The following is a 13,183-nucleotide window of genomic DNA, read 5'->3' on the forward strand; positions in this document are numbered from 1 at the left end:
TCAAACTTCAAGGACGAATTAATTATTTATCTATCTTAAGTTTTTGGATATTTTAATCTTTTTGAAAGGTTTTAATGGAAAAATCTAGAGAAATTGGATAGAAGGACCAAATGGTTTGACGGAGGTAAATCTTGAGATCTATTAAATAATATTACCGAACTATTGAGTGACTTAGTTAGTTTGGTCAAACCTCAGAGACAAATTAATTATTTTTTCTTTTTAAAAATTATTCGAGGTCTTAATTTTTGACTTTTGCATCTTAAATTTAGTTGCAAATCTCATTATATATATATATATATATATACACGTGTGTGTGTGTGTTGAATTCCTCGAAATCAAATAAATTTTTTTTTTTAAAAAAAAATATTTTTATTACCACTTAAATAAATAGTAATTTCAGATTAGATTAATTAGCTAAAAGATTCAAATTAAATATTATTATATATAATTCTTTTTTTTTAAATTATGTGGATCTTCACATTATTGAGGTCACAAGTCTACTTCTGCTCCCCACTGAATTGGCAAAAGCAGTAAGTTGTTCACATCTCATGCATCAACTGACTGGCATTTGTGAGAAATAATGTCAACAACACTTGAAACAAGACAAAATATCAATGACTATGCTTTTTTTATAATCGTACAGAAAATAATATTTTTCATATCATATACTTAAATTAAATTAAAGTTAAATTAACAAAAAAAAAAAAAAAAAAAAAGAACAAGAACTCTCAAAATTAAACCTTAACCACAAGAGCTTGACAATTAATTAATTAATCAATGATACAAATTTCAAAATCACTCACCATGTCTCTTCATTTCGTCACATCACATAACATCACCACCGTCCATTTCAAGATAACAAAAATCATACACCATTGAGTAGATGACTCCATACCCAACATAAACCAATTACTCCAAATAACACCAAATTATAATCCAAAACAAAACATACTGCACGAGAAGAATCCTTACCAACCTTCCCATCATCATCGTCACCATCATCATCACTCAATGAATCAATCTTTTTGGTCGCCGGTGCCGGAGCCGGAGTCTGAGGTTTAGGTGTGAAAATATCCAAAGGAAGCAAGACCTTATCAACCTTGTAAATAGCAAGATGATCATCTGTATAAATAGTATCAGATATAGTTGTATTAGTAAGTCCCGTAGTTATATTAACAGAATTGCCATTTGTTGTAACGTTAAGTTGAAACCGATTTCCTGATCCGGCATGAGTCTTTAAAGGGTTGGTGACAGTATCAAACTGAGAAGACGAAATAAACATTGGAATAATATGAAACTGCACCAACTCTACCGTTTCTTGATGTGTTAAGGAGCTAACAGTGCGTTTCTTGAGACTTGCAAATGCACTGTCGCTTGGCGCCAAAATTGTTAAGCCATTGTTAGTGTTGCCCAATTGAGAGTTTAAGTTGCTATCGAGTTGTGTGGATTTTAGAAGACGAATAAGTACCTTAAACTCGCCGGCTTTTTTTAGAATCTTGATTACATTAGTTGGGCCTTTTGGTGGTGCCGGAGCCGGAGCAGGAGACTGAGATAGGGTTTTAGTGAAATGGACAAAGAAGAAGAAAAAGAATGATACAAATAAGATATAACTTTGCTTCATTTTTGTCGACTGTGGATGTCTTGAGCCACAAAGAGCGGTTTTTATTAACGGGAAGGAGGCTGAGTTAGGTAGAATATTGCAACTAGCAAACTGTAAGAATTCACTTGGTTGTATGTGATTAAATTTTTTTTTTTTTTTTTTTTTTTTTTTTACCTCCAAAATTAGGAATTCGAAAGTTCTGAGTCACAGCTATTGGGAGGAATTCACCTCAAATTGATTCATAGTATCATTTTATCACTAAAATAAATAAATAATACAGTAAGAAAATGGTGGTTAGGGTTTTAATTTTCAATAGGTGAAAAAGTTGAGGGGGAATATCAATGGAGAGAGAGAGATATAGCAGCGACTAGTTTGCTTAGAGTAGCAGGAACAAAGAGGGAAGGATTTAAAAAAATATAGCTTTTGACATATAAAGCTTACTACAAATGCTAAAACTTGTAATAGCGTATTCATTCTTACTATCCTTTTGCAGAAATGCTAAAAGTTGTTATCTGAAAAATTCTTCAACGTTCCTACTGTCTGTCCCACTTGTGCTCCTGTGGAAGTAATCTCAACGTTGCTACACTTGTACACACGTATGTATACGAATATGTGTGGGAGCTAATTACTCAACAATTTCTATATTTTGTAATTGTAGTTAATTCATTTTTTGATTGATAAGTAGGAAAATTAATTTTTTAAATAAACATTTTACTATGGTTTTTATAATTATTATAATTTATGGTCATAATCAGTTTCAATTTTGATAAAACTTTTAATCGTTGTTATTAAATCTGGACTTGATTGGGCCGTTAGATTCATTCGAAAAATGGGTTAAACTGAGGCTATGTTTATTTCCCTAAAATAATTTGCTGAAAAATATTTTCTAAATTACTTATTTTCTATTGTTTGGTTGTAATACTGAAAATTAGTTAAAAATATTAAAGTCTTTATCTCATAAGACCATAAAAAATTAATAATAATAGAAATTTTATAATTTAAAAATTTTATTGTTAAATTATGAATAAAAAAAAATTATGAAAGCAGCTGGCGATTGATGTTGGTGGCCGGTGGTGGTGGTCAGTGATAAATCGTGACTGGTTATAGTGACTATAATAATTAATAAATTAAAAAATATGGATTTATAAGATTTGCCAACGTCTAGAAAATGTTTTACTCTCTCGAAAATAAAAATTTATTTTCCTTAAAAAATGACTTAATTTTCCTTTAACCTGAAAAATATTTTCAATTGACTTATTTTCCTGAGCACCCCAAATAACGGAAAATTATGAAAAATATTTTCCTGCAAGTTATTTTATGAAAATAAACGGAGCCTGAATTTTAAACTGGATTGATTTTGCCTTTAAACTAATTAAGAAATTAAAGCGAGCCAGAATAAACTGATTGGGTCTAATTGGTCAATCTAGACCAATTCGACCAGGCTGTTCGATTTATTGACTATTATAATTATGAAAAAAACTTACCTACCCTCAATGTATGGGTTCAACTATATAACAAACCAATTACAAACAATGATTTGGTTAAAAAAAAAAAAGGATATTTCTAATCATATATTAAAAAAAAGACAACCATAACATTTATTTAAAAAAAAAGCTTTTTTTAATTGGATTGGTGCATGAGACCATCCATGTAGACAAGAGATTCCATACAATTAGTGTTATAAGTTATTTTAAAATATAATTATTTAATTAATTTATATTATTAATATTTTTATGACTTACTAATTAAATTATTGATTCACCGGTTAAACTAGTGAACTGGTAATTTCAATCCTTTCGAGCTGAATTTAATAACACTGTCTTCAATAGTCTCAGTAATTCAAAATTATAACAATCTGAAAATTTTTCAATAAAAAATTACATCTATGTTGCAAATTATGATTGCAATCTTGATAATGTCCTTTTTTAAAAAATTAGGTAGAACAAATATGCATGATAGAACTAATGATGAATTATTTACCATTGGTTAGTGTAGAAATACTGCGATAGAGAGGGTAAAATTAAAAATTTTGCTTAAGATCACACTTGACTGTCTCATTAATATTAGGAAGCATCCACTGATTATAAAGGTGGCAGCTTACTTTCACATGTGATGATTTGTCAGGCCAGATTTTCTTTTCCTCTACAATAAAATTTACGAAATGGACAAAGAAGAAAATGCCAAAATGCCTACAAGAAATTTCAAATTCTTCAACAATCTCAATTAGATACTGCTCAAACAGTATCCTATGGAGGATTTAAAAAAGAAAAAAAAAAACAGTATCCTATGACCTTTCACGCCCATCTCAAAATCTAAAATTAGAAAAATAATATAATTAGAGAAAATATGATTTTTTTTTACTGAAAAAAGAGGTACAAAATAATAATAATTAACAATGATAAAGAGTGATAATTTTTTTTAAATTGTATATATATCTTCACGCTAAGATCGAAAATAATATTTAAGTAAATTCCTTGTAACATAGTCATTTTAGATTTCAAATCCTTGATTTTACAGATAAAACTAATTTAGAATGCAATTAGTTACTTTCGCCGGTAACAATTTTTGTAATGAAATTAAATTTAAGAACTCACATTTCAATTTCATCTTTGAGAGGCAATTTCAATCAATGAAATAACAAATTGTGGATCCTAATGCATTGTATAAAATTGTAAAAATCTCAAAAAGAAAAATCTTATAATCACAAACCGGAAATTATACATAAAGAAGATTATTAAAAAGCATGTACTCACCTCTTTGATCATCACCATCGATCCAGCAAAATCATAATTAAATTAAATTAAGCAAGACTCAAAATCTTAATTAGTGTCGCATAATATAAAACAGTGAAGAAGCAAAAATACCAGCTTCAAGAACCACCACTCCATTATAATCCACAACAGACCCGATTGCACCAGAACTATCGTTTTCTGTTCCTTCATGACTCTCTGCTGTTTTTTCCGTCGGGGACGGCGCAGCAGGAGCAGCGGCGGCCGGATGAAAAAGATATTTAGGTTGTAAAACCTTGTCAACTTCAAAAATGGCAACTTGTTTATCCGTATAGACAATATTAGATATGCTTGTTTTTGTAATTCCCGTACTTATATTAACTGAACTATCAGAAGTTGAAATAGTCAGCGGATATTTATCAACAGATCCTGCTAGGGTTTCTACTGGGTTACTCAAAGTTTGGAAGTCTGAAATATTGAGATACCTTGGTAATATATGAAATTGAACGAACGACGCTTTTTGTTTGTCGTTTAGAGACCCTAATGCACTTGATTTAAGATTTGAAAAAGCTGCATCAGTAGGAGCAAAAATTGTCATTCCATCAGTTGAGCTATTAAGTTGTGAGGTTAATTGGTAATCAACATGAGTAGCCTTTATAAGACGGACAAAGGTGAGGAAGTGGTTAGCTTTTAGGAGGACTTGGATCACGTCTGTGGGTCCAGGTGATGGTGGTGGGGGTGGGGAGTTTGGGTGGTGGAGGCGTGTTGCTGCCGGTGACTGTGCCGGAGTGGCTACCGGTGATGGGGTTGGAGATTGTGAGAATGTGTTTATGCAATGGAGGAAAAGGAGCAAGACTGAAAATGAGAAAATTGAGTGTTGCATTTTTTTTTTCCTTGTGTTAAAAAGTTTGAAAATTTAATGCAAGAATATCGTACGCCAAGTGCTTGATGAATGAAATGTGAATTGGGGTTAAGGAGGGTTTTATACATGATGGTGGGTTGACAATATGAAATTAGGTGTTAGTGCAATATTTAGTTACACTAAATTGATTGTTGGTGCTTGGTACCTTATCCCATGTTTCGGATGTGAATTTGGTAACATTATAAGTAAATCAAAATAATAAGATAAAATTTATGTAATAAGAAATTAATGTCTGAAAAATATACCCTCATGTTTTCACACCTTACAAAATAAAACCTAAGAGCATAGAAAAAAAGTGAATATATCAATTCACCCTCGAATTTTATCATTTTAATCTTATGATATCTTTAACTTATTTTATTTTAATTTATTACACATTTCAACTTATAAAATTATACTTATTAAATAATTCAACTTGTAGAATTATTTTATTGAACACTTCAATTTACAAATTTAGATAAATTAATTAAATACTTATTACCTAGTCGAAAGATGTGAAAATTATTATTTCAAAAGTTATATTAACTACAAATCAAATTAATATTTTGTATATGAAAGTTAAAAATCCTAAAAATTATTACTATTAGTATGGAAGGTGCACAATGTTACTAAAATTTGTAAGTTCAAGTGCACGATAAGTCATTCACAAAGTTTAGATGTCACAAGGCTGAAATTGCAAAATTAAAATGTGAATTTATGTATTTAGCCAAAAAGAAAAGAAAAGAAATTAAAGAGAAAAAAAAAAAAAAAAGGATTGCCAGTACATTGTCTTACTTCAAAAGGTGAAGTATATCAATAGAGAGAGATATAATGTGGTTGCAGGAGCACTAGTTTGCTTGGGAAAGCAGGAAAAAGATTGAGGGGGATATATATCAAGAAGGTGTGTGGCCAAAAACAATAAAACATGTGAATGATTGTTGAAATGGGCTTGTCTGTGTCAAATACTCAGGATCTTTAATTCAGAGCCTTGCATGTGTGACTTTTCAGCTTTAAAAAAAAAAAAAAAGCACAATTTCAGCTGACATAATAATTCAATATATTCTCATAAATAATTTTTTTTTATGGAGCGAACTAATCCTCAAGCCAATTAGGATCTCACAATTTTCTTTAGGTTTGTTGCTACTTAATTAACACTCACAAGGTATACTAATTACAGTTTAATTTTTTTTTTCATATCTAGAAAGAATGGCTTAAGAAATAAGGCATGGTTGGCTCATGGAAAAGGAAAAGTATTCGGTTAAAACACTTACAAGGAAGGGTAATTATGAATTTTCGAGATAAAATTAATCAGTGTCTTTACTCGTGGAAAAGTTAAAAAAAATATTTTCTTTTACTTATCCTTCCTAAGAGTAGTGGAGTAAACTGAACAATTAATCATTCTTTGATTATAAATTATCAAATTATTAATCATTTTATTGTTTGATTATATGGAAAAAAAAAAAACTATATATTTTCCAGATCAGACAGGAACTTGAGTGGATTTCCAAATTTTTCTTGGGCCTGAGCCTTACATTTATGGGCCCAACTTGGCCCTGCCGACCTCAGCTACTTGCTATTATGCTTATGAAGAGTTGGGTCTAGATGCACATAAACGAGCACTCAAATGCATATTGTGGGCCAAGATTAGCAAAACGAACTTTTTGTTTTTGGATATTACAATTTACGAAAAAAATAAAAGAGAAAGTATGTTGGACAATTGAAGAAGAGAAGGGGATGTTTTCCGCTACGAGAAGGAAACGTTTTTCCTCCATAAAGAGAAACCTTTCCCTATCCAATTAAAAACCTCAGCTACTTGCTATTATGCTTATGAAGAGTTGGGTCTAGATGCACATAAACGAGCACTCAAATGCATATTGTGGGCCAAGATTAGCAAAACGAACTTTTTGTTTTTGGATATTACAATTTACGAAAAAAATAAAAGAGAAAGTATGTTGGACAATTGAAGAAGAGAAGGGGATGTTTTCCGCTACGAGAAGGAAACGTTTTTCCTCCATAAAGAGAAACCTTTCCCTATCCAATTAAAAAGGAGTTCAAATGATACACAAAAGAGGATTGAAGCCTATTATTAATTTTACTAACTAGCTAAATTTTCTTTAATTTTCTTTTGATAGGTAAGAACTCAACCCATAAAGTAGGGTAGAGGTGAATTAGGTAAGAGATTAGAATCTATGAAGTTAAAATGAGTGATATGGATTTACCTTGCCCAAGTAAGCCCAGATCATAGGTTTTCACCTCATAGATTCTTACCTCTTCTCAATTCACCTCTACCCTTTTACCTATACCTTTCAACTTCTAATAGTTTTAACTATAAATTTTATTTATATTTTTAATTTGAATATTAAAAGAAAGAGATTCAAAACTAAATATATCATCAGGTCGTATATATATACTTATAACCATTTTTATTTTATTTTTGTCCTCCAAAATTTTTTAAAAAATTTAGTTGCACAGCTCTAATAGACTATGATGATAGGTATCTATGGGTTGTGACTTAATTGGAAACATAGGATGGGTACGTGGGAAAATTTCTTGAAAAAGGGCGAAGAGCCTTAACTGTGATTGAGCTTTAAACTGGATTAAGTGGTTTTTAGTAATAGGATTCGGATACTTTTAGTTTAAAAAAAAAAAAAAAAAAAAACTATGATCATAGGTAATAGTATTTGCAATAACAATATAATTGAGATTTGTTGTGAATGGACAAGGACAGTACTTATCATTCTTTTTCCCCTTATAATTAAATTTATATTTGTGAAATTAATTGAAATTTGATTATGACTACTGAAACAGACAATATATGCACAATTCAGCTAAAATGTCACACGAAGACGCTAATCACTGATGGAGCTATCTTCTCTATTTGATCAATACAAAATACCATTTCTGCACTACATATTTTTTTTTTTCTGGATGAATAAATTAAAACCCACCATTAATATTTCTTTTCTATTTCGTATTTCTCCTGCTTTTGAAGCTAATAATTAGTTGCAGCCAATATTGCAGTTATAGATTGCCTTTCCTTTTCCAAATCTGCTAATAATGATAATTAAGATAATGGAAATTAATTAAGATTTTATAACTAATTAATTAAAAACCTAATAATACATTAATTGTCTCTCCAACACTATATAAAACCCTCTATAAACCCCTCTTTACACATCAAACACTTTTCTTTCAGGGAAGGAGAGTTACCGAGCTTCATTAGTTTCCTAAAAGTTTAATAACATTGATTGGGAAAATGAAGCAGCAATCTCTCTTCTCATTTTCACTTCTCTTTCTCTTTCTCCACTTCACCAAAACCCTAACCCAGTCACCAGCTGCAGCTCCAATACAACCACCACCACCGGCACCATCACTCCAGGCACCCCCATCACAACCACCATCTGGGGTTCAAGTACCTGTATCACGTGGCCCTCTGGACGTCGTTAAAATCCTAGGAAAGGCGAGCCACTTCACGGTATTCGTTCGCCTATTAAAAGCAACTCAAGTGGATACAGAGTTATTTTTGCAGCTCAATAACACAGACAATGGCGCAACAATCTTTGCACCGACAGATGGGGCGTTTTCTGGGCTTCAAGCAGGAACCCTAAATTCCTTAACCGATGGAGAGAAGATTGAGTTGGTGAAGTTTCATATAATACCTACATTTATATCAACTTCACAGTTTCAAACTGTAAGTAACCCTATACGGACACTAGCCGGAACCGGTAAACGTTTTGCACTAAATGTGACAACTGCAGGGAATTTTGTTAACATAACAACAGGACTCACAAATACAACAATATCTGGTACTGTATATACTGATAATCGGCTTGCAATTTATCAGGTTAATAGAGTACTGCTTCCTCTTGATGTGTTTACTCCTAAACCTCCAGCTCCTGCTCCGGCGCCCGCGTTGGCACCGGAAAACCCTAAACAGGCATCTCCAGTTGTGGAGAGTCCCACTTCTAATAATCCTAAGGATGTTTCAGGTGCAGTAAGTTTAATAGTAAATGATTATTTAGTGTTGGAAATTGTTGCAGTTGGTATTGCTACTGCAATGTCGTTTTGCATCTGACGATGCATTGATGATCATGGTGGAACGTTTTTCTTTTCTTTCCTTTTTTTTTTTTTTTTTGTTTGGTAATTTGATTTTTGGAGAGTTGATTATTGAAGTGTAAGTGATGAGTGTTTTTTGAAATAATTTCAGTTTTGATATCTTTTTGAATTCTAATCATAGCAGTATGGTTTGAATTTTTGCCACTGTATTAAACAAAAAAGAAAAAATAAATAAAAGATCCATTTTTTTTTTCATGCTTATTATGCATTCTTTCATATTTTTGCTGTGCGGAAAAGATGTATCTCAATATTTTTTTCTCTGTCTATGGTTAGAATTGCTCTCATTTGAATTGATTTGATATATAGGTACGCCCATATACCGGATATAGATAATTCTTTTCCTATATTATATATATATGGGGATGACCAATGACTTTATTTTTCTTTTGAGAAAATGGGTATGAGGCTGATTGATGAGTAGGATAGAGGATATAAAAGGTGCAGATTTTGATATAATGAATGTGTGTATATTAATTGGGTGAACGAGATGACCTAAATTGAATAATTAAAAATGATATGAAAGCGATTTCAATTGTGACGATCTTACTTTTATTTATTGCTATTGAAAAAAATGCATCATAAAATAATATAATAGCCAGTAGCCATTTTTCACCTGTAGACATGGAAGTTGGCCGATTTGTGCTAGAAGGATCCGAACTCACAACCTTGTAGATCCTGCAACACCTTAAATGCTCTTTGTCATTAAGCTACTCTTTAAAATTTTGTTCTTGCCTTTTTAATGCATAAATACTTTGAATGAAACTTATACAATTTTAATAAACGTGCAAATTAAATCAATATTTATTCTTTCGGTTCACTTTGATCTATTGCTTTTTTTTTTTAAATTATTTTATCCAAAATAATCCATCATTGATTTTGAAATATCAAGGAGCATTAATTTTTTTTTTTCAATTATACTATTATCTAGTTGCAATATGAAATCAAGTCCATCAGATGTGAAATGCTTGTTTCTCTTATTACACGGATTAAGTATTATTTGAACAATAAATTTTATCTAGGGGTGTTAAAATAGGTCATGATACGTGAGCACGATTCGTTTAATACGTAAAATAAACGGGTTTGTCATAAACGAATTATCCATTTATGAAACGAATATAAACGTATTGTATCACGGGTTGACACGCGGGTTAGGCGAGTAACCCGTTTATTTAAGGGTAAAGAGATAATATTAGTGTCATATATAAATATTGCAACTAAAATCCTACTTAAACTTATTGGTGTATTTTTTTTTTTTAATTTTAGTTATTGAATCTTCACTTAATCTGATATTAGGCATGTTACAACTAGTCGTATACAGGTGAACAGACCCACTTAACTTGTTTATGATATTAGACGGGTTACATGGGTTGTTTTCGTATCACGTGCCTAATTTTCGTGTTTTGTTTGTGTCATCTGCTTAATTTTCACATCGTGTTCTTGTTGAAAAATTTGACACGATTATTGAACTAGTCGTGTTCATATTGACTCTAATCACGTCGTGTGTTAGGCGAATCCGTATCAAACCCTACTTGTCTAACTCGTTTTGACACCCCTTTTTACCTATATTTTCCTAATGTATCCATATATTAATATTAGATAGATATCATTTTAAAAAAAAATCAAATGAAAAAATTGTCAATAACAAGATATATAAAATAAGGTAAATTAGAGAATTAATTAATTGTACTTTTAAAAAGAAAAGTCGCCTATAATATGAGATAAATGGAAAAGAAAATTAAGTCTGTTTAAATTTATAGGACTCAGGGGAGTGTCATATGTAGACATTAAATTTTGTATTTTTTTTTATCAGTAAATTGATTTATTTTATTAATATAAATCAAGAAAAATTTAATATTTTCAGACAACTAAACCCGAGTTATTAGTCTTCCTTATACACCCAAATCTAATATGAAAATGTTAAGTAAAAAAACCTAAGATAGGAAAAGAGAGTACATAAACAAAAAGAAATCCAAATCAAAAATTAAATCCATAAGCTAAGAAAACATCTTCTGCCTCAACTCCTTTCTTTGCAAGAGAATCAGCAAAATGATTCTTATTTCTCCTGATATGGCAGAAACTAACATGAGTTAAAGAGGAAACGGGAGAGTATGACTTGTTAAAATTTTTCCAGCAACACTAAGGTTTTTTTCTTTTGCAAAATCCATCCAACTATATTCCTAGAATCAGATTCAATCACAAGTGGGTGATGTTTTAATAGGGATGTAGCAAAAATTTCAATTGCATGAAGAATGACAAAAAAATTCTGCCTCATTAGAGTCTATAATACCCACTAACTTATAAAAAATGCAGATAACCACACCATGTGAGGTCCTAAGAACTCCTCCAACACCAGCTGCTCCTGGCTTCCCTTTCGCCGAACAATCAAAATTAAATTTAAAAAAATCAGTCGGAGGATTTTCCCATATACCAATAGAAGGAAACATTAGCTCCATCATGAATGAATCATTCGTATACTAGAATACACCAATAAAGAAAAAAGAGAACCAATCCGAGATACAATAAGGAATAAAAGGGAACTTTATCTTGAACAGTTCAAAATTCTTCACTTTTTTCAAAGATAATATTAAATAAAATTTTTATGTAAAAAATTACAAATCTTAAAAAATGTAAAATAGAAGAATTTCATTCAATAAAAAATAAAATATTTTATTCATAATGTTATTTAGTATAAACAACTTTTATTCATTACAAGAGTAATAGGATATGAACAGTTTGTTCAAAATATTAGTTATTTATTTTAAATAAAAGTATTAATGGCTGCTCAGTATTGATTTAGTTAATGAGTACAGGGTTTAACTAAGCTGGAGATAGAGTGTGACAACAAGCAAGTGGTTGAGTGGTTAGGAAGTCAATCTACACCTTCAAATGGTTTCACAAGTTTGGTTAATCAAAGCTCTCAGTTCTGATTTGGGGATCAAAATTTCTCATATCTAATTTTTAATACTAATTGGATGGCTAATTGGGTTTTAACGCTTATGGTTGGCACTTATGGAGTGCATTTTCTCCCTCCAGAACTCTCTCTGGCTGGACATTATGATATCACCAGAATATTTACCTTCAATCATTGTTTTTTGTATTAATGTATTTCAGTCCAGGTTTTTTTTTTTTTAACTTGACATTTTTCTGTCAAGATTGGGTGTTCTGGAAAACCTATTGATTTGGGTTTAATTTTGTTGAGGTTTGATAAGTTTTTTTGCTGGTAATTTTAGTTAAAAAGATTAAGAATTTCGCTGATAAAAAAAACTTTTCTCCCTCTAGAACTCTTTCTAGCTGGACATTATGATATTACCAGCATGGCTTTTAGCCATAATTGCATTGTTTAATTAGTTTTTTTTTTTAGCCTTTGCTCCCCTTTGTTAAAAAAAAAATAAATAAAAATAAAAGTAATTAAAGATAAATTAATCTTAAATAATAAACTGCCGAGAAGCTTTGTCCAATAATATGATCCAAACAAATACATTAGCCATCCTATCTAACATTCTATGACAAATTGTTTAATCATTTTCACGTAATGGATAATTGATGTAGTTGGGAGAATAACATGCGAGCCATAGGAAACTCAATAGAGTTGTAACGGCTTTATCTCTCTCTCACATCACATGAATCCCATTCATGTAATCCTTTTTTTTAAACTTCAAATAAAATAAAATCCTAAAATCATTACAAATGTATAATGGGTAGCGGGAAATCGCATGAGACAACAAAGTCTTAGCCGCCAAATGTGATTGTTTTTCTTTAATTTGATGTAAATCACCGGTAACCGGACTCTATTATCTGGCACCGTCTAATTTGGTTCTGGACTTGTCATAGTTAAGA

At 30.8% G+C, this 13,183-nt stretch overlaps 3 protein-coding genes across 3 annotated transcripts; 1 reads left to right on the forward strand and 2 right to left on the reverse strand.

The window, feature by feature from the left end:
- Positions 1 to 734: 734 nt before the first annotated feature.
- Positions 735 to 1,735, reverse strand: LOC105628330 (fasciclin-like arabinogalactan protein 12). Its single transcript, XM_012209727.4, has one exon. The coding sequence runs from the start codon at positions 1,619 to 1,621 to the stop codon at positions 866 to 868; it is 756 nt and encodes a 251-aa protein (XP_012065117.1). The 5' UTR covers positions 1,622 to 1,735; the 3' UTR covers positions 735 to 865.
- Positions 1,736 to 4,269: 2,534 nt separating this feature from the next.
- On the reverse strand, positions 4,270 to 5,270 carry LOC105628114 (fasciclin-like arabinogalactan protein 12). Its single transcript, XM_012209459.3, has one exon. The coding sequence runs from the start codon at positions 5,210 to 5,212 to the stop codon at positions 4,424 to 4,426; it is 789 nt and encodes a 262-aa protein (XP_012064849.1). The 5' UTR covers positions 5,213 to 5,270; the 3' UTR covers positions 4,270 to 4,423.
- Positions 5,271 to 8,411: 3,141 nt separating this feature from the next.
- LOC105628329 (fasciclin-like arabinogalactan protein 12) lies at positions 8,412 to 9,541 on the forward strand. The gene has a single exon (XM_012209726.4). It carries the CDS (start codon positions 8,487 to 8,489, stop codon positions 9,303 to 9,305), a length of 819 nt encoding a protein of 272 aa, XP_012065116.1. The 5' UTR covers positions 8,412 to 8,486; the 3' UTR covers positions 9,306 to 9,541.
- Positions 9,542 to 13,183: the final 3,642 nt, after the last annotated feature.

Source organism: Jatropha curcas, chromosome 1 (assembly GCF_041381405.1).
Source record: "Jatropha curcas cultivar XTBG-Jc1 chromosome 1, XTBG_Jcur_1.0, whole genome shotgun sequence".
NCBI lineage: Eukaryota > Viridiplantae > Streptophyta > Magnoliopsida > Malpighiales > Euphorbiaceae > Jatropha > Jatropha curcas.

Coding starts and splice junctions, on each gene's coding strand:
- LOC105628330 (XM_012209727.4), bottom strand. CDS start 1,621: ATGAAGCAAAGTTATATCTTATTTGTATCATTCTTTTTCTTCTTCTTT.
- LOC105628114 (XM_012209459.3), bottom strand. CDS start 5,212: ATGCAACACTCAATTTTCTCATTTTCAGTCTTGCTCCTTTTCCTCCAT.
- LOC105628329 (XM_012209726.4), top strand. CDS start 8,487: ATGAAGCAGCAATCTCTCTTCTCATTTTCACTTCTCTTTCTCTTTCTC.